Consider the following 24678-nt stretch of genomic DNA (forward strand, 5'->3'; position numbering starts at 1 on the left):
TCGACGTTACTGAACCTTCAAAAGGGTTACTATAAAGATTCACCGCTAAACTAGCAACCAAGAGATCTGCCTATGTATTCACTTCAGATTCACTTCAGATTCACTTCAGATTCACTTCAGACTCAATTCATTCAATCCAAATTCAGTTTACTTTAAAAGTCCCTATGCCCATTTTAGAAGGCATTGATTTTATTAACCAGCATCGGTAGGCTTCAATTAATAACTAACTACTCCGTACAACATTAGTTTTTGTAAAGTGAGACTGGATCTTATCTACGTCCCATCTGTAGACACGAACATGACTGGTGCTGAAAGACAATAATTTTGTTTCGCTTCGCCCCCGCAAATGATAGATTTTCAATTTCAATAGGTACTGGATCTTAGATTTGAGATCTGGCCTCTGATTGGTCGAGAGGATTACTTGTAACGTGATTATGGTAACTAGGGTTAGTCATATGACTAGACCTTATGAAGCACGTGATCAAAATATATACCACGTGAGTCTCCTAAACCACGTGATACATACCGCTCGAATTTTTACCATACAAGCACGGCGTTGTGATTCTTTTGTCAGATTCTACCGACTCCACGTTATCCTCCATCAATTTGAACGAATTAACGAGGCCATCCAATCCATCTTAAACTCCGAACTACCTACTTCAACCCCGAATCCTGATTATATATATATATGTACTCAACCTTGCTGCAGCACCGTGAGGCAACTGAAAGAATATGAGCCCTCCTTCCGGGGAGTACGAATGACGCTGGATTCAAAAGGCGGAGGAATGAAGAATCCGACAATGATTCTCGAAGTGGGAGTGTCGGAATCATACCGACAACTTCAAGGAGATATCGTAGGGCACAACGCCAATACCCTACTCTTGCGCTGTCATTGTGGCGCATTCTAAAATACGTGGTCATTGTTCATTGGTTAAATCGTTAAATCATGTAGGTATGAATTTATTATTATGTCTGTCAGCATCCTAGTCAACTGACACGTCAGTAGATGTCAAAGGAATTGCATCGTAGACACCCAAGATGACAAAAAGAAGTAAGAAGAATATGTATGGTTGTATATTCTTAATATATTTATTGTCTGACTCTTTCACGGCAGACCTTTGGGAAGAAGCTATCGAGAAACTCGACGACGAACTTCAAAATAAAATTCGATCTCGCAACCAAGAATTGGTGAACCTCGAAAGTGTATTGTCCAGTGCCGAAAGCAAGAAAGAAGAGTGTCATAACAGGGAAAATGAGACAGGATCCAAATTATATCAAGTGCTTGGCCGGGTGGTGCAACGACTTTCGAAGTTCAAGGACATCGGTGATTCTGTGGCTACGATCGACCCCACCCACCTGGCAGTCCCCTGGGCAGTAATCAAGTTGGTTCTTCAGGTTTGTGCTTGGATTCTTTCGGATGTTCTACGGTTGAAAAAAGGCTAACCTGGTGGCGCACGCTAGATTTCGGTGAAGGATTTTGAAAGTAATCAGACTGTATGTGAAGGAATTGAGATTTTCTCCGGCTTGGTTCCACGATATGCTTTGTTTGAGTGTTTGTATTTGCATCCCACGTTCCCTCTTCAAGATATATTGGAAAAGGCATTGGTCAAGCTATATGCTACAGCGCTGAAGTACCTCCTGAAGGCGGAAGAATACCTTACCGCCAAATGGATCAGTATGTCTTTCCCTTCCTCTGGAAAGAACGCCTCCAAGGTTGACTGCCAGGATTACTTACCCTTCTCCTAAATCAAATAGAGAGAATCCCCAAGGGCCTCTTTCTTGCCTATGATGAGTTCGACGGATGGATGGATGAGATCAAAGAGCAACAGCGAATTGCAGACGAGTCGGCGCGATTGATTGACGCCCAAGGTAAACAATCTTGCACGGACTTTGACTCGCCAGCTATAGGCTGACTTCGCTCGCAGCTAACAGAGACTCGGATACCAAACTCAACTCGATCAAGCGAGAGCAAGATGCTCTGAGAGAAGGCTTGCAGTATTTCCGCGAGCCTATCCAATTCATCCGAGATGGTTTGGTCAACCTAACGAACAGCTGGACAGGTAAGTTGAACTTCGTTATAGCTCCTGGTTTTGAGCTGACCATTTATCGCAATGTACAGAGCATGAAAAAAACGAGCAAGAGCGCCGGATCCTCAAGTGGCTGGCTCGCCTCCCCCTGGATGAGGTTCATAAACGGAAGCTAGAGGCTCGTTTGCCCGACTCGGGGCACTGGATATTCGAGGAAGCGAACTACAAGCAATGGCGTGTCTCCAGCAAATCAGATCTGTTATGGCTCCATGGACTCCGTAAGCTCTGTACCATTCATCCTCGAGAAAACAAAGTACTAACCTGATTCCCAGCGGCCACGGGCAAGAGCACACTGATGTACGTCTGACTTCTCTCTTAACTCTTCTCGTGACAATAACAAGCCAATATTAATTCTAATCCAGGTCCACGATCATTGATAGCCTCCAGACCAAACACGCGCATGCGCCAAGTAGCCCTCTTGCCTATGCGTTCTTCTCGCGCAACGATTCCGATCGACGATGGCAAGATCCCGGGACCCTCGTGTGCTGCCTAATAGCACAGCTCGCTCGCCCAAGACCCTCGGCCCCATTGCGCGGAAAAGTCATTCGCGCCTATGAGAACATGGTACAGGAGGGGGGCGATATTGCAATTGCAGAAGGAGCACGTCCTGCATGGAACGATGCAATAAGACTTCTCTTTGAACTCATAGATCAGGGCACTACCACGATCTGCATTGATGCAATTGACGAGTGCGCCGAAGATCTCCGTGGTGATTTCCTTGAGTTGATTGATCGTCTATTGACTAGAGTAGGTGGGGGGCGAGTCAAAATCCTCATTTCCAGTCGCCCATGGTTGAACATTCTGGATCGATTCCACTCGTGGCCATCTAATGGCATTGATGTGGGCAAGGACTGCACCGACCTTCGGGCCTATGCTCGGCATAGAGCCGCGGAATGTGTCAAAAGGATGGGGCAACGTGCTCACTCTGTTCCGGATAATTGGGAGGAAAGGTCAATACAGCAGCTGGTTGAGGACTCCCAGGGCATGTAAGTTTACAAACTCCTCTCCATCTTTGTATTAAATTTGCCAAGCTTACGAAAGCAGGTTTCTCTGGGTCAAGCTACGTGCCAACATGCTACTCCTCCAGTCAGACAGTACCATATTTGGGCCTGATTTGGACCTGGAGCCATCCACGGATCTGCCCAAAGCTCTGCTCCAGCTGTTTGAAACTATCTACAACGGAATTATCACCAATAGTCCACAAGGATCGATAACACGCCAAGCTGTCTTGACTCTGTTCCGGTGGCTATTGTGCGCACGGGCCCCTGTCCCGGCAGAGGACCTCATTCGGGCTCTCACAATCTTTATAGGAAAAGACAGGATTGGCTACAATATACAAGGTTCAAATGTCACTGTTCCCATGGTACTTGAGAGCTGTCAAGATCTGGTGGTAGTCGATCAAGACAGCAACGAAATCCGCTTCGTCCACACATCAGTGGGTGATTTTCTCAAGCTCAAAGACGGTATGCAGCCTGCAGATCAACATGCAGCGGTGGCCAATCTCTGTTTAGCCACAGTGCAGAACCTGGCGTCAGAACCACCGACGGCCTCCTTGCCCCGCGACAAGTTTCACTACTATGTAGTGCTATATTGGGCCTCACATGTAGCGCAGGCAGGCCAACAACATCAAATCCAGACCATACATGATGCATTGGATGACCTATGCCTGGAGCGGCCGTGGTTTCAATCCTGGCTTCCCGAGATTAAGCCTGCTTCTTTGCTCGTTCTTGGATGGGATGATCCTCATAAAGACAAGATCATGCAAGCTCTTAGCTCACCAGCCACATCATTTTTCACTGCCTGTGCGTTTGGATTCACCAAGGTTGTTCGCCACTGCATCCAGTCCAACGGAGATTTAATTTGCCAGGTAAATGACATGGGTGCTACGGGCCTGCACCTCGCCGCTGAATATGGCCACGAGGAGATTGCCAAGGTCCTCTGCGAGGCAGGCGCTGATGTAAATCTCACTGATACCGACGGTGAGACCCCTCTGATTCGGGCTGCCGCGGGCGGCTACGAATCCCTGGTCTTGATGTTGCTAAAGGAGGGCTCCAACATACAAGCTCAGGGCCAGCGGTATGGGACAGCGCTACACGGTGCCGCTCTCCATGGCCATGTAGATGTGGTTAAGATTCTTCTCAGTCATGGCGCGGGTATCAATATCACCGGTGGCCAGTTCAGCACAGCCCTACATGCAGCCTGTCTCCGCGGTCACGTTATGGTAGTCAACTGGCTTCTCAACTCCGGGGCGGATGTGAACGCACCAGGCGGGGCGAAAAACAATGCACAAGATAAGACTACTGCTGAGCCTACAGTGGACGCCAGTTTCCAGGTTGCTGCCCAGTATATACTGGAAAATCAACGTGTCCCTGGAGGTCAGAAGCCACCTGTATCGCGCTACTTGCTGGAAGAGCAGATATTCCAGTTATCACTAGATCGACATGTAGATGTTAACACCTTAGCGGAGGGCTTTGGTCCACCATTGCATATTGCAGCTCGAGCGGGCCATGACGCGGTCGTCAAGATACTGCTAAGCCATCCTAGGGTATCACCTAACTGTGAAGGTGGCGAATATGGCACTGCGCTGCAGGGTGCCGCCGCAGCCGGGCGCACCAGCATCGTCCGGCAACTTCTTACTGCTAAAGCCGACCCTAACATGCAAGCAGGAAAGCATGGTACGGCGCTGATAGCAGCTTGCCGGCAGGCAAATCTCGGGCTAGCAGAGCTTCTGTTGCAGTCAGGCGCTGCAGTAAACGTGCAGGCGGGCGTCTATGGTACTGCCCTTCACGCAGCATGCCGTAGCGGCAATCATCTTCTAGTTCAGCGCTTGTTGGACTCGGGGGCCGATGTCCAATTAACCGGAGGCGATTATTGCACAGCTTTACAAGCTGCTTCTCGAGACGGATACGATCTTATAGTGCATAGTTTGCTCCAGCACGGTGCTGATACCAATGTCCAGGGCGGAGCCTTTGGGAGTGCGCTCGGGGCTGCCGCGGCGGGCGGCTACCCGCGGGTCGTGGAGATGCTGTGCGAGGCAAAGGCCGAAGTTGAAGATTGTCTGCAGTTGGCATGTCTAGGTGGTCACCAGGCAGTGGCTGAAATTCTCCTAGCCCGTGGATCAGACCCGAATGCCTCTTCGAATAGGCTGGACACACCGCTACAAGCAGCCATGGCGGGGCGTCATCACTCCCTCGCGCGATGGCTCCTTGAGAAGGGGGCGAAAGCTACTGCTTCCAGAGGGATAAGGGCCACAAGCCTCCAACATGCAGCGCTGGCTGGGGAGGCGGAGCTCGTTGGCATCTTTCTCGGGCAGGGAGCAGATCCCTGGAAGAAAAATGATCGCCTCGATATGGACGTCGCCGAGGAACTCGAGGAACTCGGTACCAACCTACCAACTGGGGGTATCCCACATATCCCATAGTACTTGCGGCAGCAGGAGGCCACAGTCAGGTTGTCGCCCTTTTGCTAGATGCGCTACCGCCCAGAGTCCACACGAGTAGCGATCATGATGGCCGCTCCGGTAAGTCGGGCCGCGCCAGGTCTCGTGTCAAATCTGCCCTGTGTAGTGCACTGTGCATGGCACTGGAGACAAGCCAAGAGGCAGTAGTAAATCTGCTGTTGGGTCGTGGTGCACTAGTTGATCTCGCGACTGTTAAACACGCATGTTGCGTGTCAAATCCAAGTGTGGTGATCACCTTGCTAGAAATGCAGGACCCACTTACTTCGGAGCAGGAGAGATACAGGAACGGCATAGGTGCACTTTCCGAGGCGGCTCTCCACAAAAGGCTTGGGCTCGTGGAGCTACTACTACCGCTGGCCATCCAAAGCAAACATTTTGTCCCCACGGATCTGGAAGAAGCTCTACAGAATGCAGTATCTTGCGAGGATTTGGCGATTGTCAACAAGCTGCTTCACTGTGGCGCGAGTCCTACTATCCAATCCAATTCCCTCAGGCAGTCTGACCTGGCCGACCCGGGTCTGACGCACGTCACTCCGAGTATGACAGTAGCCGACGAGCACGAAGACATTGTGCACACCCCTCTTGATACCAAGGGAAATGTCGATATCGGTCAGGAGGATCCTTGGAAAGCTCTCCAAACTGCCGCATATAATGGTGCAGAAGACTCGGTAATCCTCCTTCTGGATCGTGGCGTCGACGTAAATACGGAAGGGGGCCATTATGGCACCGCAGTGCAGGCCGCAGCCGCAGGGGGCCACGAAACCATAGTCCGACTGCTCATCAGTGCCGGGGCCAACCTTCTCTGCCAAGGGGGGTTACCTAAATATTTGGGAGGGCCCAATATTATAAAGCGAAAGACAACAGGATCTTCAGCCGAAATTTGGCACCCGTATGAGACAATCAAGAAGAGGTTCGGAGCAAAACCGACACGGAGGCAAAGTGGTTTATATGGCACTGCACTCCAAGCAGCTGCAATGAATGGAAATGCGAAGATCGTGGCGATGCTAATAGAGGCTGGTGCCGACGTCAACGATATCGATTCGCTCGGGCAAACCCCCCTGCACCGCGCGGCATACTACAAACATCTCGATGTAATTACTTGTCTGACCAAAAATGGAGCCGATCTTGAAGCGATAGACTCTGAAGGCCATAGTCCTGTGCTTCTTGCGGCACTAATGGGTGATCGCGAGATCTTCGAGTGCCTTTTCGCTTCATCGACCAGATCGTTTACCAACTCTGCAGTCATGAAGCAGCGGTCACTGCATTTAGCGTCACAGAACGGACGTATTGATATCATCAAATACCTGATTTCTAAGCAGATCCATCCAGAGGTGCAAGATGAAAACGGCCAGACCGCTTTGTTCATCGCCGCCTCGAATGGTCAATGTTCCACGGTGCGGTTTCTGATCGAAAATGGCAGTAATATCCTTTGTCGCGCTCATGACGCATGTACGGCTCTCCACCTAGCCGCAGCATCAGATCATGATGATGTGGCCCGCTTGCTTCTAACATCTGGGGCCGACATGCTTGCTGTGGACAACCGCGGTTGGTCAGCGTTGCACTCTGCTGCGGCGACGGGCCGTAGAAAAGTGGTGTATCTGCTCATGGAGCAAGGCGCACCACCGAATCTACAGGATTACTCGGGCAAAACAGCACTGCACCTTGCAGTTTCTGAAGGAAACAGCGAAACGGTTACTATCTTGCTCAACAACGGAGCCAACATCAATGCCAAAACGAAGGACGGAAATACACCCATTGAACTCTCACTGCAAACCAGAGATGACCACCTGAGAGACTTACTCATCCGGTATGGAGCAACAAACCCCAGCAAGAGAGAACGGTCTGTTGAGTCGACATGTTTGCCGAAGGACGTTGGCCGCAGGTCTTCGCCTGCTAGCGAACTTTCCTTTTCCTCCAACACACAAACGAAGAGCATTGCTAGCCATATTGCTTTTTTTGGAACCGCTGCTAGGAGTGGTTATTCTTCAACAACCTCTACCGTGGATGTTGATCAAGAGGACGAGGGACGAACGTATAATTATTCTGAGGACGACGAGAGAATGTATAATGGCGAGAGAATGTATAACGGTGCTTATGACCAACACGATGCAGATGATATGATCAAGATGATGATGGGGGTAAACATGGTCGTCCTCACGATTATGATGATAATGATGCTGGCAATACTTTTGGCAACGACCGCGATGATTATGATGATAACGATGGTGATGTGGACTATGCTAGGCATGATTATGCTGAGATGGACCATGATGATAGTGTCTTAGTCACTACATGGAGGGGACGAAGTGCGAGCAAGACAAATGAGATACTTATAATACCCTGTTCTGCCCCTTTGTGCTCCCAGATCTAGAGAAGTTGCACTCTTGTATGGGTCGGTTGGGAGACATTTCATGGTGTTCTAGTAAAATACTTTTCCGGAATGCAAAATCACAACATATAGAGATAGTATTCTCGATACTTGTTTCATGATACGCTGACTTATTAGACATTAATAGTTAATCATGTACTCCATACACGAGTAGGATTTTGATAAACAATTACTCGGTGGAGGCATAAAAACCCATGCAGGCGCTGACAAAGCGGACTCTGTGATCGTTGTATTACGATCTTCTACCGATCACATGAAGTTCAAATTTTAGATTTGGAATAAGTGGAATACTATGAGTGCGCATGTTAGTATTGAATAGAATCTGATCGGTGGGGGGTGAGATATAACCGAAAAGGTGAATGTTGATGTTTTGATATTGGATATATACTATCTTTCAGTAGGGAAGCACTAACTAACTACCACTTTCTAGTGAACCTCTGTAATTTTGGGAATTTCTCAATCAACGCGTTTTCTCGTGTCTTTTTACGTGACATACAGAGTATACTAGTAACTGATTCGAAATCATCTCAACTAATAAAATATTACATCAGGGATCAGGGCAAGAAACGGCCGTAAAACAAAGGTAATTCAATTAATCCTAAAAGAGGGGTTCAACTTATATTGGCACCAAGCAACACCTCAGCACAACCCGACCTCAACATTTCGTCATTGCTCTAGGGCCAATTCTCGCGCTACATACAGACGTATTTACAGAAGTGTTCAAAACATCAATACATACTACTTTTCAGAATGCCTCATCACGGTCTCCACCGCCAATCAGGGTGCTTCCACTCCAAATCATGAACTTCCTTCTGACCCAACCCCGCAAGCTGCTCGTGCGTGCCAGCCTCACATTTCTCACGCTTCTTATTGTCGTACCTCATCCAGAAGAAAGTCATTATAGCAATGCTCGTCCAAAGAATGGCGCACGCGAGGTTCACACCATTACCAATGCGGTACATTGGTGCATCCCCAGGGAGGTATGTCCAGGTTGCAACGAGGCCACCAATGTTGCCGAACATGACTACGACAACGGTCAGTATCCCGTCTAACATCCTCTGGTGAAATACGAACCGTTCGTCCCGATTGCAATGCTCCTCGCCGAGTCACTCAACACGTTTGCACTGACCTGTGCATTACACATCGCACCAAGCGTAAATGCCGTACTCGCCGTTAGAAAGATGGCTCCGTACCGCACGTTCGCATCAAGTGTAGCCAGGAGGATCGTGAATCCTGCCATAGCCGCGGGACCGGCAATTGCGAGGAACCATTGCCGGTGATCGAAGCGCCAACTTAGTGCCGGTATCAAGAGAGCGAAGAAGCCACCAACAATATATGGGGGCACAGTGAGGAGTTGTTGTTGCACGGCTGTGCGGCCTGGGTAGATACTCTTGACGATGGTCGGGAGGAAGAAAGAGATTGAGAGTACTGTGATGTTGTTGAGCATGAATATGCATGCTGTAGCAATTGTGATGGGGTTTGTAAAGCCGCGCTTCAGCTTCATTCTATCGATCTTATCAAGCAGAACGACCTGGGCTATGCGCTCAGACTTGACGCGATTAGTAGCAAGTTCCTTCTCGTCTTCAGAAAGCCAGCGGGCGGAGTCAGGCCGGTCGGTCAAGGTAAAAAGGGCGATGAGTGAGAGAATAATAGTTATGATGCCTTCGACGGCAAAAATCCTAGATCGTTGTCAGCGAGATGAGAATCTAAGGAAGTGCCCGAAGTTTCAACAACGTACATTTCCCATCCGTGCAGAGATCCGAAATGTGACAACTTTAGAATGCCGGAAGCTAAAAAGGCCACCAAAGGCACCGGACAGCGGTGCCATGGTCATGTATAAGCCAAGGCGGAATGCAAGTTCAGCTCGGCGATACCAGCGCGAGAGGTAGTACGCAATGCCTGGCATTATGCCTGCTTCGAATATGCCCAGGAGAAATCGGACTGCACATGCCTGAGCGCGCGTACGCACAAAAGCAGTCGCGACAGAGACGACGCCGAAGCCGAGGGTTGTTAATGGTAGAAACCAACCGGGGCCTGAATCATGTCGTCAGCGTAGATGGTCTATATACCAAGGTTCCGAAGCCATACCTAGCAGCTTGCAGCAAACCGTTGCTGGGATCTCGAAGAGAATATAAGAGATGTAGAAGATTGATAACACTGTGTTGTAGTCATACCCATGAAGGTCTAGGTCTTGTTCAAAGCCTGCAAGACGCGCGTTACCTGCACCATCATTAGGAGGAACCTTTGTGGTTGATCATCTCGCACTCGCTCACCAATATTCGCCCGATCAATAAAGCACATAAGATAGAGCAAGGCGACTGTTGGCACGATATAAAGGTCGATCTTGGTGCGTAACTTCCTCTCAGCTCGACGTGTGGCCTCATTCCAATCTGCACTACGGCCTTGGGATTGAGTGTCTAGCTTCTCAATAAACTCAGAAGAGTTCTTGGAGTCCATCCTGGCTGGGAATCGATAAAATTGAACATGGGAACTCGAGTATAGCTGTAGGGTTGATCATTTCAGGCGCAGTCCGGGTACATATGCACTTCGAACACCACCCATCTGCCGATTACCATGCGATTTCCCTTGGTTGAATGACCCCATGGGGCATGGAGACATCGTGCGGGGAACCTTGCAACCCCGCGATCGAGACCACGCTCCGCTTCCGCACTTGGAAATCATCCGGGCAGGGTAAAAGGTGCAAGTAAGAACTACCGAGACCTTGCTGGGGTTTCGGTTCCGCGCACGTGCTCGGAAATACTGTCGTTGATATCAACTTTGTTATCAACTTTGTTAGATGAAACATTTTCAAAGTCTTTTATTGCGAATCTTCTTTGACACCCTTCTCTCAAGCACACAACACTATCATGTCACTGCCTGTTTTTCTTGAAGACAACCCTGTCGCGTCGGGCTGTTCCATCACACAGTCTAATCCTCTAGCGACCCAGAAGCATTTGCAGCCTGAATACACATCCGGGCACCCATCACCTCCCTACGTTGATGAAGAAGCCGAGAGTCCGCCGAAATTCTCGGATCCCTACGAAGAACACGCATACTTAAAGCACCGCCTCGCCATCGCCTTCCGAGTGTTCGCACAATTTGGGCTAGCTGAAGGTGTCGCAGGCCATATCACGCTTAGAGATCCTGTTGACCCCGATAGCTTTTGGGTGAATCCATTTGGCACACATTTCAGCCTAATTCGGGATCAGGACTTGATCCGCGTGGATCATGACGGTACAGTGGTAGAAGGAGGAAAAAATAAGATGGTTAAATTATGGTGAGTTCCCTACAATGTGTCCCAATTGGACTCACTTGGTCAAGGAAAGATACTAATGGGATGCTAGCCGCGTATGCAATCCACACCGAAATTCATAAAGCGCGACTAGATGTTCTCTGCGCGGCCCACTCACACAGCTTATATGGTCGGGCCATATGCGCAACCGGTCGAACACTCGATATGCTGACTCAAGATTTCTGCGTCTTTCACAACGACCACGTACTCTACACTAGTTTTGCAGGTCTAGTCTTAGCACCTGAAGATGGTAAAGGTATCGTAAAGTGCCTTGGGAATAAGAAGGCGGCGCTACTGGGAAATCACGGTATCTTGACTGCTGGCCCGACCATTGAGGCTACCCGTCAGACTCACTCGCTGCGCCACCCGATCCTTGATACCGACTTGCTAGTGCTTAACTTTCCACATATGTTAGAGCTGGTTAGGTATTCTAATCGCCTGGAGGTCATCTCACCGAAACTTGAAAGCAAGGATATACACATACTGAGAATAGTTATTGCAACAGCGATCACCACTGAGCCGCAAGGGAAGAGCGAGCTCTGCGACAAATTGATCGCCGCTGTGGAACAGGATGTTGGGAGCATATCGAGTACTTCTGAAGTTGAACTGAAAGATATACAAATCATGGCCATACTAGTATGTCTAAAAAAGCCCTCAAATGCAGATCTTAAAATTGTCGAGAAGAGAAACTGCTAATTGGTTACAGAGCATCTACTTCTGCCATGTCGAAAAAGAACTGTTCGCTTGGCGTGCTATTGGCCGAGCTGCGCGGCAGTGTTTAGAGATGGGCCTCCACCGCAAGCAGAGCCTACCTAGTCAATCACTTCACAGACGCAGACACTCGCGAATTCGCCGTTCAAGTCTTCTGGGTAGTGTACGAGCTTGACCGTCGATGGAGCTTCGGCACCAGCCTTTCCTTTGCACTTGACGATCGCGACATCGATGCGAAATTGCCTGAACCCGACGGCGAACTTTTGTATTTCAAGTGCATGGTCAGTTATGCAAGACAGACTTTGCTCTAGAGTATGGGAAGCGTTGACGCCATATGGTTCCTCGTCACAATGGATACCAAAAGAGATGGAGGACTACTTGGACTTTGTCACTCAAAACTGGCTTCTGTCGATCCCGCAAAAATTACAATTTCGACATCCCCGCCTAGGGCTCGCGCCGAGCAATCAGCCTCGGATTTTGCACCGTCTCCGGACTTTGTGTTATCTCCGCGGCAATTATATGCGCCTTTTTATCCATCGACACCATGTGCTGAATCCCGACAACGTTAAGGCGGATATGCAAAGTATGCGTCTAGTCGTTGAGATCGCCAAAGACAGTATTGAGGTGTTGGTCCACTTGAACGGAACGAGCGATATATACGTTCGCCAACAACCTATATATCATTTCTACCTGCTGAGCGGTCTTGCTATCTTGCTTCTCGCTGTCTGCCATGCCCCGAGTATGTTTGTAGAGACATGCCGGGACTCTTTTGAGTCCGCCGTTGAGCTTGTCAAAGGCTTCTCCCGCAACAGCTCCGCTAGCCGCAGACCGTGGAAGAGCATTTGTGGTCTTTTACCTGTCATTGGGTCACTCGGCAGTCAAGAAGGTGCGGCTTCTGCGAAGGATACCAGTGGTATCACTGAGGCCGCTGCTCTAAGCTCTAAGTCATGGGAGCAAGACCAAGACCAACCGCAACATGGGACCACCGGAGAGACCATTATCGGGCCGGACAGCCTTTGGATGGACAACAACTCAACCTTCACTCCAGACCTTGGCACTTCAATCCCCGACGTCTTTGACATGAGCAACAACCTCATAGACCTATACAATGCTTTCGGCTCAACTGGTATGGCTCAGCCTATGCAGTTGGAAGCTGTAGCGGGCAACTCGAGTGGACAAGGTCCCCCAGGGTGGGAGATGGATGAGATTTTGCGGCACTTTCAAGGTCTCATTTGAGCGCAGGAGCCTACTCATATAGCAAAGCTGGATTCTTATTATTCCGTGCTGTGCCGCAACGCGCCACTTCTCCACCACCTTCGCATTCGGTGATGGCGGCGACTGTCGAGCCCTGTGAATCAAGTATTGAATATGTTACCCTAGATCTGAGCGCACAGCGAGCGGAAGCGAAGACTGCCCTATATAGAGAGGACCTATGAATTGCCTATTGGGGTTAATATTAGGGCTTCCAATATGTTATTACGTAACCTCTGCCTTAGTCGCGACCACAGTTTTTAGCGACATGATGAGGCACGACGACACCAATTGTATGACTGAATATAACTGAACTAATCCCTCAAGGAGGACAATCTGGATACATGCATCTGGATCACGTGTACGGGCGACTATAGGGATCACAGTCACATAACTCGTTTATATTGCCTGGCAGTAACTAGTTATGTAGTTAGTAGTAATATTGAACCCAGATGATGCCTTATAATTGATGAACAGACTACTGTTGATAGAGTCTGGGAAGTAGAGAGGGAGTTGATTGCTATGGAAGGGAGGAAACTGCTAGATATCTACAGTTGAGAGGGTTGATGCCTGAGGCACAAATGTGGGGCCTAAGGCCACCACAACAATAATGCCTTATATAAAAAGACAACTAAAAAGACAACTAAAAAGACAACTAAAAAGACAACTAAAAAGACCCTAAGAAGAGCATCCAAAAAAAGAAAACCTAGTAAGATGTTAGTGTATGCTTATATACAGTATGCCTAATACCATATTTTTCCAGCATTGAAATTTAGAAGGAAACCTAAGGTCCATGGTTAGTTGTACAGTTGTACTTCACAATAACTCTTTGGTGATTGTTGTCAGATCTCCATGTTGTCAGCTTTCATAGTCGTTTTGAATTCATGTTGTTTCGCTGGTTGGGTATTATGATGAACATTTTTGCTACTCTCTGATCTGACCAGTAACTGTGATTGCTCCCGTGTAGGTCAAGTGGTTCGATGCTGTTCCTAGCGACGATAACCAAACCGCGGCATATCTCTTCGCTTTAGTATCTTACAGAAGAATCACAAGGTTTGGGATCCCGACAAAAACATGAGAATGATACTTGAAATACTAGCGAAGAATCTTGGTATAATAATGGATCCATTTGGTAAATCTAAGCCTGTAAAAGATAAGTTATTCCAGTCGACCCTCTTGATACTTTTGAAAGTTTTTGGTCACATCTGGACTATTGGTGATTTATGGTCGGTGTCTCAAGTGGAATTATAAGAGATGATTCAACGTTCCGGGTGGGGTTGTGGTAGCATGTGAGACTTTCAGCACATCTGTTGAATTTCTATAACATAGGAGTGTATCTTAAGAGTAACCTTTGCGTCGGGTCGTGACTTTGTGCCGACGATTTATGACCTAGGCTGAATTGTTCATTTACGCTCCCAAGAATAAGGGTCGACGCTAACCTGCGGCTACTGCATGTTATATGTTATCGTGACTATTACGAAAGTAATAGCATGGATACATATTGCCGCAGTTTTCTGGGGTTTCAGAGGATTTTACATATTGAATATCTCCTAATCTAGAAGTCATGTCACCATTACTTTCCCCTGAAGTTCAGTCTCAACAATAAACTCCAAAATAAAGACTTAACAATATATTCTCGGCCGATTTAAGACATACCTTAACCCCAACTGGTAGTGTCACCGGGGAGATATTAGCCCGCGTACGGAGACATGACGATGATCACATTCTAGGCCCACTTGCCCCTCTTTTGGCCCTTCCGAAATGAAAAGTAGGCGTTGAGGGGCATTTTGTGTAAAAAGGATAAAACATGATGGTACGGAGTAGTTGAGATAAACTCGTACATAAAGTAGATGTAAAGGACGCACCTGTACCTACGGAGTACATGTAGGTACATCCCGAGGTCAGCTTTAACCCGAGACCCCGAGACTGTTGTATTACGTCTATGCTTCTGCGCCAAGCCCTCTTTGATGGAGCTAATATGTACCTCGAAGACAAGGACCTTGTATTTCTTTTTTTTTTTTTTTTTTTATAAAAAAAAAAAGAGGGGCAATATACTCCGTAGAAAGTCTGCAATACTTTGTACATATTAGGTACATCCGGAGTACAGGTATACCTAGGTATACCTAAGTAGTTATAAGAGATTGTGCTATGTACAAATGCAACCTATTCTTAAGTAATATATACGTAACTAATAAACATAATTCTGCATAATTACATGATTAAAACAATGTGAGGTCAATAATAACCACCTTGGAACCTTGGAAAGTGACAATACAACAGGTATTCATACCGTTACATTACAAAAAGTGGCTCATGTGACGTTGACCCCGCATGAAGAAAGTCAAGAAAGTCAACGAAAACCAAAGACGAAGTTATTTTTTTCTCCAAGTATAACCCAAGTTACCAAGTACAACATATATAAAAACCCTTGAAGATTCCTCCTCTCCTCCGCTTTCTCTTTCTACCCTCTCTGTGCAACCATGTCGCTCTCCACTACCATTAAGACTCCCCATGTCACTTATGAACAGCCCCTCGGCTTGTACGCTTTTACCCCTCCCTCAATATCAATAACACAATTGCTAATTGGTTCCTCGTTTCAGGTTCATCAACAACGAATTCATCAAGGGTGTTGAAGGCAAGACATTCGAAACCCTGAACCCCTCCACCGAAAAGCCCATCACCTCCGTCTACGAGGCTTCCGAGAAGGATGTCGACATCGCTGTCAAGGCCGCCCGCGAGGCCTTCGAGGGTCCCTGGAAGAAGGTGACCCCCTCGGACCGTGGTCGTATGCTTACCAAGCTGGCCGACCTCTTCGAGCGTGATATGGAGACCCTGGCTTCCATTGAGGCTCTCGACAATGGTAAGGCCGTCACCATGGCCAAGGTCGATATTGCCAATGCTGCCGGCTGCCTGCGTTACTACGGTGGTTGGGCCGATAAGATCACTGGCCAGACCATTGACACCAACTCCGAGACCCTCTCCTATACTCGCCACGAGCCCGTTGGTGTCTGTGGCCAGATCATCCCCTGGAACTTCCCCATTCTCATGTGGGCCTGGAAGATTGGTCCCGCTATCGCTGCCGGTAACACCGTGATCATTAAGACAGCTGAGCAGACCCCTCTGTCTGGTCTGTACGCCTCTAAGCTTATTGTCGAGGCTGGCTTCCCCCCGGTGTCATCAACGTCATCTCCGGCTTCGGTCGTGTTGCTGGTGCCGCCATCTCTAACCACATGGACATTGATAAAGTCGCCTTCACTGGTTCCACCCTTGTCGGCCGTATGATCCTGCAGGCCGCCGCCAAGTCTAACCTGAAGAAGGTCACTCTCGAGCTGGGTGGCAAGTCCCCTAACATCGTCTTCGAGGACGCCGATATCGACAACGCCATCTCATGGGCCAACTTCGGTATCTTCTTCAACCACGGCCAGTGTTGCTGCGCCGGTTCTCGCCTGCTGGTCCAGGAGAGCATCCACGACAAGTTCGTCGCTCGCTTCAAGGAGCGTGCCGCTCAGAACAAGCTCGGCAACCCCTTCGAGGGTGACACCTTCCAGGGTCCCCAGGTTTCGCAGCTCCAGTTCGACCGCATCATGGAGTACATCAACCACGGCAAGAACGAGGGTGCCACTATCGCCCTGGGTGGTGAGCGCCACGGTACCGAGGGCTACTTCATCCAGCCCACCGTTTTCACCGACGTCACTCCCGAAATGAAGATCGCCCAGGAGGAGATCTTCGGCCCCGTCATCGCCGTCACCAAGTTCAAGGATGAGGCCGATGCCATCCGCATTGGTAACAGTACCAACTACGGTATGTATCGTTTGCATTCATCGTGAAACTCCGAATTTCCTAACTGTATTCAGGTCTCGCTGCTGCCGTTCACACCAAGAACATCAACACTGCCATCCGCGTTTCTAACGCTCTCAAGGCTGGGTATGTTTTATCCGATTGTTATATCCGATCAAGGACTGCTGTAACAAAGCTAACTCTATTATAGTACCGTGTGGATCAACAACTACAACATGATCTCTTACCAGGCTCCTTTCGGTGGCTTCAAGGAGTCCGGAATTGGCCGTGAGCTCGGTTCCTACGCTCTTGAGAACTACACCCAGGTCAAGACTGTGCACTACCGCCTGGGCGATGCTCTGTTCTAAAAAAAACCCCCAACAAAAACAGAAAACAACAATAAATTACTAGTGGTTGGGTGATTCAATCCAATGAAATGATGATATATGATTTTTCTTTTTGTATACGATCCAAATTGAATAACTTTGGTTCCTATCAACTGCTTTTTTGATCTATACCTACATACATACATAACTATGTACATGCTAACTAGCTAGTTAACTAGTTACCTTGTAGAATACATATGTGTATACATTCATTTGTGGGCAGACGAGGGCCTATGTTTCTATGTATGCGACAAGAGTCTTAAAACAGTAGGTATATGTAGCTTAGTCTATATAATAATACAACCATACATTACTACACATTAATATTGTTTTATCATTCTAATATTGTCCTGGTAAAATCCGTAGACTATCGCGGGGTCGGTACATCTCCCCCCGAGAAGCTCGGTGACTGCAACAGTCGACTCCGGGCTAAGCTCGGCAGGATACTTGGCGGGATTATACCATTCATGTAGATTATTGTTAACTAGTTAACTATTAGTTATGTATTTATTGTATTGCTCTAGAAAGGTGTATCCCCTAGCGACTTTGGTATTTACTAGTTAGTTATTCATTATTTCATGACTATGTAGACTAGCGCAATGTACAAACATCTCAATCAACACTACATATGTAGCCAAATTAAATAACAAAAATAAAGCCAATGGCTGCTTCCCTGTTTCAGAAAATCACGTTAAATTATGCGCCAACTGCGCCGATCGTCATCCCATTCGGTAGCTCAAGTCCAACGGGAAGTCCACATAGGAATTTGTCGGTATAGGTTGTTCCACGCTTTGCGGCGAGTTTCTCTTCAATGTCTCTATGCATGTCATAGCTAGTCATTGTCAGTATTTCCCAAAACCTGACGTTTGTCAAACTCACGCGTTCATCTCCTCGATAGTAAGAACCTTCTTCGCATCTTCAACTCTGTATGTGGGAATATCTTTGTTGACGGAGAAGCCTATGGGGTGGTGGTCAGAAAGAAATGCACTGCAACATTATGAAACAAAAGCCACTCACCAATCCGCTCGTTGATATTGTAAGCAGCCTTGGCTGCTGCTCCCTGCACCCTTGTGGCACGAGGCAGACGTACCTCCTGGTAAACAGCGAGAGCTTGAGCAATATCCCCCGAGAAATAACGCTTATCAAATAAGAGCCCTAGTGCTGCCGCATCTTCGATGGCCATGCAGGCCCCTTGACTTTGGTGAGGCATCATCGGGTGTGCAGCATCCCCCAGGAGACAGGTGTTACCGCTTTGGATATACGGGTACGGGTCATGGACCCAGAGACGCCATGGCTTGATCTCTGCCCCGATCTTCAGATGTTCAAACACTTGTCGGTCGAGTTCCGGGTATGGGGCGAGGAGTTCCTCAACGGGGCGATCTTCGGCTCCCCATGCTTGTGTTGAATAGTCGCCTTTCTCGCGCGGGAAGAAGCAGTAGTACGATAGAAGCTCACCGCCGTTACAGGGCGACAGAACAATCTTATCCCATTTGCCTTCCTGTCCACCCCAGTATTCCAGTGCGCTATTCTCGGAGTAGTTCACCAGGCCAAGCCTGATGGCGTCCTCGGTTTTGACATTGGTGTGCAAGCAGCTCTGCTCGGAGGCTCGCTTTTCTGGGGTAATTCCAATAATGCCTCGAACAGCCGATCCGATTCCATCTGCACCGATGATTAGGTCATGGCTTATGACCTCGCCGTTCTCGAAGACGACTGTACTCGTCTTCAGATCGATATCGCGGCACTAAATCCCAGGCAACATTAGCACACGCTTGGTTCCAAGCAACTTTCAGCGACGAACGTACCCGGTAGTTCACTTTGAGGGTTGCTGGCATTCCTTCACCCTCGCCCAGCGCCGAATCCTTTAGCATGGCATGCATGTACTGGCGATGGAACATGTTGTAAACATATCCCCAGCGCTTCTCATAATCTTCGAGGTCGTACACACTGACAGGTTCACCCGTCTTCCAATCACGGTTGATAAGCTTCTTCAAAACCACAGGGTCACCCTTGGCGATATCCACGTTCCATTCATGTAGCCAGCGGGTTCCGTTGGCAGCACACGAGACCGAAGCGCCGACTTCACCTACAAAGTCCGACTTTTCATAGATGGTCACAGTGTGTCCTGCACGACGTAAGGCAACTGCAACCGACATGCCGCCGATTCCCCCGCCAATAACGCCGACATTGAGGCTCCTCCAGCTTGACATGGTATATGTAGATAAATCAACTAAAGTTTGTGAGTTTTAAGACAGGTTGAATCGATGCGGAAAGCTGTGAGTGTCAAGGTGAATATATAGCACATTCCCTCCTACTATTAATTCTTTATCTCTACGTATTTCATACACACTTCACGGATTTCTACATCGGCTGGCGGATGGTGCACTCGGGTCACCGCGGGCCGCGCACTGGCGCTTATCTTCGGCTTTTGTAGTTCTCCTGTGAAAGCTGCGTTATCCGGTAAAAGATGTATCAGCATTATCTCGTTACGTGAATGATTAAAAGTGAGAAGAACATAACAAAAAAATCAAAAACATACAACAGCATGAGTATGACCGTGGACCTAACACGGTTCGGGCGTGGGCGGCTCGCTCTATTCAGGGCACCCAGGGCAGATATTCACCTACCTGAATATTCCTCACCCGAGAGACAGGGCTATCTAATGACACTAGTTCTATCAGACTTGAGGCGTGGTCTCATGACTCAACAGTAAGTTTAATATGATTCACAGCAGTATGGTTTCATATTCGATGTTTGTTCTAGAATAACCTTGAACGAAAACATGATTAGCCGATCCAGTTAGCACGAAGGGTGCTATTGTCAATGAATGGCTGCACAGATTCTAGACTACTCAGATACGCGAAACATTGCCTTAACGATGGAGGCTCATTCCCCATAGTACCAGAACCATCAAACGACGCTTCCACGACTGGAGAATACTCCACAGCCCACTCCCCATTTTTGAACACCTGTCTTAGAAATACTGTGCCATCATAGTTTGACATGGAACCGTACCTTAGTTGAAGATCCAACATATATATCCGATGAGTTGCGCAAATAATTTGGCTTTGCGCTGGGCTGCCGAGTACTTTTTGAACTTATGCTCATTCACCTAGGGGGATTTCAACTCCCCTATAGCCTTGATCTGGTCAATGTCGACCGGGTCGGTTGAAATAAGTGCCACATCGGGCGTGAGGGCATATCCGGGATAGACACTAGCAAGATCGGCTGATTTGAAATCTCCAAATTTCACTGCGATGATTTGAGCATTCAACACTGATCCAACAACCTGGCCCACAAATCACTGGAATCGCCCTTCAAGCCCGTGCTCGTCGCCAATAGCAACAAATTCCGTATCAACCAGTCTACTCTGGAGGCTCCATCCTAGCAATCTCGGGGACCAGTCTTGGTTATTCTCAAATTGCTTCACATCTTGGAAGAAGTTTGGCCAGTCGTGTAAGGTCCCGAGGAATCTAGGAATCTTCCCTCGTGCAATGCACTTGACGTGGTGTGATAAGGGGCAACATCCACCGGTGGCAGGGGCTTTCGTAGAAGGGTACGTACGGGCGACTAAGTATGCCACCGGCACATAACTCTCTCATTGGTTTATATTGCCAGCAGTGGTTTAGATCTACTCTCACTTTTATAAAAACTAATTGAATACCTAGACTATAAGTGTAATAAAATTAATGCCTTCTAAAATCAGTATAGGAACTTTTAAAGTAAATTAATCTGAACTGAATCTGAACTAAATCTAAATTGAATCTAAATTGAATTTAAAGAAAATTAGTAGATCTCTTAGCCGCTAGTTTAGGGGGTGGATGAATCTTTATAGAGTAGACTATTTATTGTAGGTAATAACCAATGACAGAGTTATGTGCCAGTGGCATATTCGTCGCCTGGCCTCACCAATCCGAGCGCCGAAATTTGACGTCTATCCATTAAAGTGGCCTTTTACCGAAGAGTACTGTTGGATTTCACACACTCTATAACTTAACTTCTTCAACAACTCAATCAATATCTCACATTGCACCATGCACTTTGACATCCACCAAGTAGACCTCTCCTAACAAGGACTTCGGGTCTATATCCAATGCTATTTAGAAAGCATTGAAGAGTACTAACAGAGAGAGAAGCCACGTGACTCTCAGTCACTAACATGTTCCCATTCGTAAACATGAGTTTGTTACAAATGCCCACCTTACGGGAATAGCTCAAGTAATTCATGCAGGACTCAGTGAGGATTTGATTGAATTAGAGAGTCAGAGTTGGACTGGTCAAGCGATTCTTCATAATTAGAACTAGCAAAAAGTATCCCCATTCCTTACTTTGTTATGAGACCTTCGTCTACCATCTCCAGCCCTTTTCATCGTGATAAGTATCAATGGCAGTGATATTAAAGTACCGTTCATCTGACTTGCTGCCCGATACAAGGTCAAACTGCACAAAGAGGTAGTCATCCCATTTTGCATAACCGTCTAGTAACTCGGCATCCCAGAACCCACAGATATGCCTAGAGACTATTAGCTCGGTGGATGTTGTGAGTTGAGTACCGACATACATCTCTCCTGTTATCCAGTCATAGATAATCTTCCGAATATCACCGATACTTGGCTCATACTCAACAAGCTGCCTATATCCTGTTAGCCGTAAACATGTCAAGTAAGTGCTTTGAAGATATACTGGTAGGTGTGGCGAAATCGGGACCGAATCTCATTGCGCTCCGCGAGGGGAGCTTGCCAGAAGGCTTCTTGAGTCAGGGGCTTCCCTGGGACTTGCTTCCACACAATGTACATGAGGCACCCTCTGGGCACGATCTCCATGGCATCTTGCTTAGTAAGACGATAGCCAAGTAATTCCGGAACAACCACGCAGCGTCGGCGCTTTAAGGCCTTTAGGGCGATCAGCTCTGTTGGTTCGTAGGGCTCAACGGCTTGTTGCTTGCGATATTCATAGTCGTAAAGCTCGGTGCCAACGAATGGAATCTGCTTATAAACTTTCATGATGCCAAGCTTCTTCCCATCGTCATTGTCATCGGTAGACCGGCACCGGAACGTGCCAAGTACGTAGGCTGGTCGTGTACCATTATTCGATTCGATTTCATGCATAGCGCACATTTCTTCGTCGATTTTTTCGGTAATTTCCCAGGTTTCAAACGCAGGGCCAGTAATTGGTAGGGGCCATAAGTCGACGGTGACCTTGGTGCCAAGGAGACCGGAAAGAATCGAAGTACTCATCGAGAAGGTGGGAGTGGATTGGGTAAAGGAGTCAAACAGGTGGGGAAAGGGAAAGACAAAAGTGGAAAGTAAAAGCGGGGACTATTTGTATAGTTAGGTATCAACATTTGATGCCCGTTTTCTAAGGCATTAAATAGTTAGTTAACTAATCGAGGCATTCAGGCATCAGAGGCATCTATACCTACCTAGGAGGTAGACATCTGGCAATATTAACCAATAAGAGTTAGGCTGCACCTAATTTCATTGTTTTTGTTTGACTACGCATGTGTGAGAGGAGAGAGGATTATAAAATGAAAACTGAGAAGTGATTACTACGGTGCTACTCTATCCTCAAAATACTAACTATCTGTTATTGTTGTGGCCCCAGGCCGCCATTTTAGTGCCTCGGGCATCAACCCCCTCACTAGGTAACTAACTAGATACCCTCGCCCACTTTCTGGCCCACAACTCTGTAGTGGCCTCAACAAGATCATACCAAGATTGCCCACGGACCCAATTCTGCTGGTTTGAATTTGACCAGAGACCAGGGCAAGAGAGCTGGCCTAGGCTGGTGTATTGGATATTCCTACATAGCAATCCATCAGTAGACCATCACCCAGGTAGCTACCGACCTCTTTCTTTGTCATTCTAGAGCCCACCTTTAACAAAATTTGACTTTTACTGAATAGCAGAATGGCCACCTTTCAACCAGTGCATTTTGTGCCGAAAAATCGCCAGGTCGAAATTTTGGCGTTGACAGTGAGACAGATCATTGCTGTGCCGCATAGTCAAAATGCGGGAACAAACCATTGGTGTCTCTACCTTGTAGTATCTCCTGGGAAATCCGTTCAAATTGATTGCCAGCCAAGCTACAGTGCCCCAAGCTCTGTTTTAAAAGGGGGTTCCAAAGCCAACTTCATCATTTCAGAGTTGATGTGTAAGGTGCCTAATGATGCCCAAGCGGAGTGCATCATCGATAACATTTCTGGCCTTTCAGTCTCGCAAATTTACGATCTGCTCATCGAGAATGGGCGTCACAAGTATGAATTTGATGCAGATGGAGTGGGATGCAGATACTGGATTCTTGGTCAAATCGATCTTTTACATCAAGTCCAATTTGCCACAAACATGAACCAAATCACAGCAGCAAGATCTGCCATACAGAAATTGTGGCCGGAGCAGACGCCTCTTGCTCTTGACCAAGGGGCCTATTATTTGTGAGGCTTGAGAGGGTCGGCTGCCAGGTAGCCAACCGACAGAAAATGAGTGAATGATGCAAAATTGACCTCGCGAGTCAGACACGAGAGTGTCGGAAGTAGACCTCTGCAGAGCCCATAAAGCCCAACCCAACCCGTTGTGTTTTGCCCATCGATGGGCCCAAACAATACAAACAATACAAACATGTCGAGAATTGAGTGCCAAGACAAGTTGAACCTCTCTTTTGGGATTAATTAAATTACCTTTGTTTTACGTCCGTTTCTTACCCTAATCCCTAAGGTAATATTTCATTAGATTTGATGATTTAGAGTCAGCTGCTAGTATTATCTCTATATCATGTAAAAAGACACGAGAAAAAGCGTTGGTTAGTAAATTCCTAGAATTGTAGAGGTTCACTAGAAAGTGGTGGTGCTTCCTACTAAACCCAGATATATATATAACTACATATATATGTAACATCTAAAACATCAATATTCACCTTTTCGGTTATATCTCAACTCCTACCGATCGGATTCTATTTAAAATTAATATGTGTACTAGTAGTATTCCCTTTACTCTAAACCTGAAATTTAAACTTAAAGGTTACAGAGTCCGCTTTGTCAGCGCCTACCTACCTAGGTACATATGTAGGTGAATGCCCAGGTGGGTTTTTATGGGCGAGTCGGAAGTTACTGCAACGTCAAATGTATAAATGTATCTGAAGTCTTGCTTCCCACAAATTGAACACGTCAACATCCCACAGTCCCACAGACATTTCTCATTTTACTGAAACCTAATAGAACGTCGAATTTCTCGTTTACCTTGGAGCTGGGTTTGATGATCGCCTAGACGAGCTTCCCTCCGGGGTCCCCGATCTGTTGAAGTCGAGACTATTGTCAGAATTTCACCAACCAC

The 24678-nt window shown here is 47.5% G+C and overlaps 8 protein-coding genes across 8 annotated transcripts; 5 read left to right on the plus strand and 3 right to left on the minus strand.

Annotated features, from left to right (window-relative positions):
- Positions 1 to 1038: 1038 nt before the first annotated feature.
- Positions 1039 to 7663, plus strand: N7516_005610 (uncharacterized protein; the record flags this gene model as incomplete). The annotated part of the gene is made up of 11 exons (XM_057218330.1): positions 1039 to 1051; positions 1115 to 1395; positions 1633 to 1675; positions 1756 to 1869; positions 1926 to 2060; positions 2120 to 2305; positions 2360 to 2384; positions 2450 to 3073; positions 3132 to 5467; positions 5509 to 7609; positions 7660 to 7663. 11 exons carry the CDS (start codon positions 1039 to 1041, stop codon positions 7661 to 7663), a joined length of 5862 nt encoding a protein of 1953 aa, XP_057080213.1.
- Positions 7664 to 8694: 1031 nt separating this feature from the next.
- N7516_005611 (MFS general substrate transporter) lies at positions 8695 to 10393 on the minus strand (the record flags this gene model as incomplete). The annotated part of the gene is made up of 5 exons (XM_057218331.1): positions 8695 to 8960; positions 9011 to 9615; positions 9811 to 9970; positions 10025 to 10156; positions 10210 to 10393. 5 exons carry the CDS (start codon positions 10391 to 10393, stop codon positions 8695 to 8697), a joined length of 1347 nt encoding a protein of 448 aa, XP_057080214.1.
- A 410-nt stretch (positions 10394 to 10803) lies between these two features.
- Positions 10804 to 12114, plus strand: N7516_005612 (class II aldolase/adducin domain protein; the record flags this gene model as incomplete). The annotated part of the gene is made up of 3 exons (XM_057218332.1): positions 10804 to 11213; positions 11258 to 11864; positions 11935 to 12114. The coding sequence occupies 3 exons, from the start codon at positions 10804 to 10806 to the stop codon at positions 12112 to 12114; spliced, it is 1197 nt and encodes a 398-aa protein (XP_057080215.1).
- A 191-nt stretch (positions 12115 to 12305) lies between these two features.
- Positions 12306 to 13175, plus strand: N7516_005613 (fungal specific transcription factor domain-containing protein; the record flags this gene model as incomplete). Its single annotated transcript, XM_057218333.1, has 1 exon — positions 12306 to 13175. One exon carries the CDS (start codon positions 12306 to 12308, stop codon positions 13173 to 13175), a length of 870 nt encoding a protein of 289 aa, XP_057080216.1.
- Positions 13176 to 15670: 2495 nt separating this feature from the next.
- N7516_005614 (aldehyde dehydrogenase family protein) lies at positions 15671 to 17342 on the plus strand (the record flags this gene model as incomplete). The annotated part of the gene is given in 5 exon segments (XM_057218334.1): positions 15671 to 15729; positions 15791 to 16317; positions 16335 to 16991; positions 17045 to 17114; positions 17179 to 17342. 5 exon segments carry the CDS (start codon positions 15671 to 15673, stop codon positions 17333 to 17335), a joined length of 1470 nt encoding a protein of 489 aa, XP_057080217.1. The 3' UTR covers positions 17336 to 17342.
- Positions 17343 to 18049: 707 nt separating this feature from the next.
- On the minus strand, positions 18050 to 19560 carry N7516_005615 (FAD-dependent oxidoreductase; the record flags this gene model as incomplete). Its single annotated transcript, XM_057218335.1, has 4 exons — positions 18050 to 18185; positions 18233 to 18311; positions 18371 to 19094; positions 19156 to 19560. The coding sequence occupies 4 exons, from the start codon at positions 19558 to 19560 to the stop codon at positions 18050 to 18052; spliced, it is 1344 nt and encodes a 447-aa protein (XP_057080218.1).
- Positions 19561 to 21697: 2137 nt separating this feature from the next.
- Positions 21698 to 22587, minus strand: N7516_005616 (uncharacterized protein; the record flags this gene model as incomplete). The annotated part of the gene is made up of 3 exons (XM_057218336.1): positions 21698 to 21863; positions 21912 to 21983; positions 22034 to 22587. The coding sequence occupies 3 exons, from the start codon at positions 22585 to 22587 to the stop codon at positions 21698 to 21700; spliced, it is 792 nt and encodes a 263-aa protein (XP_057080219.1).
- A 672-nt stretch (positions 22588 to 23259) lies between these two features.
- Positions 23260 to 23787, plus strand: N7516_005617 (uncharacterized protein; the record flags this gene model as incomplete). Its single annotated transcript, XM_057218337.1, has 1 exon — positions 23260 to 23787. The coding sequence occupies one exon, from the start codon at positions 23260 to 23262 to the stop codon at positions 23785 to 23787; it is 528 nt and encodes a 175-aa protein (XP_057080220.1).
- Positions 23788 to 24678: the final 891 nt, after the last annotated feature.

Source organism: Penicillium verrucosum (assembly GCF_028828655.1).
Source record: "Penicillium verrucosum strain IBT 35672 chromosome Unknown utg000001l_segment0_segment0, whole genome shotgun sequence".
NCBI lineage: Eukaryota > Fungi > Ascomycota > Eurotiomycetes > Eurotiales > Aspergillaceae > Penicillium > Penicillium verrucosum.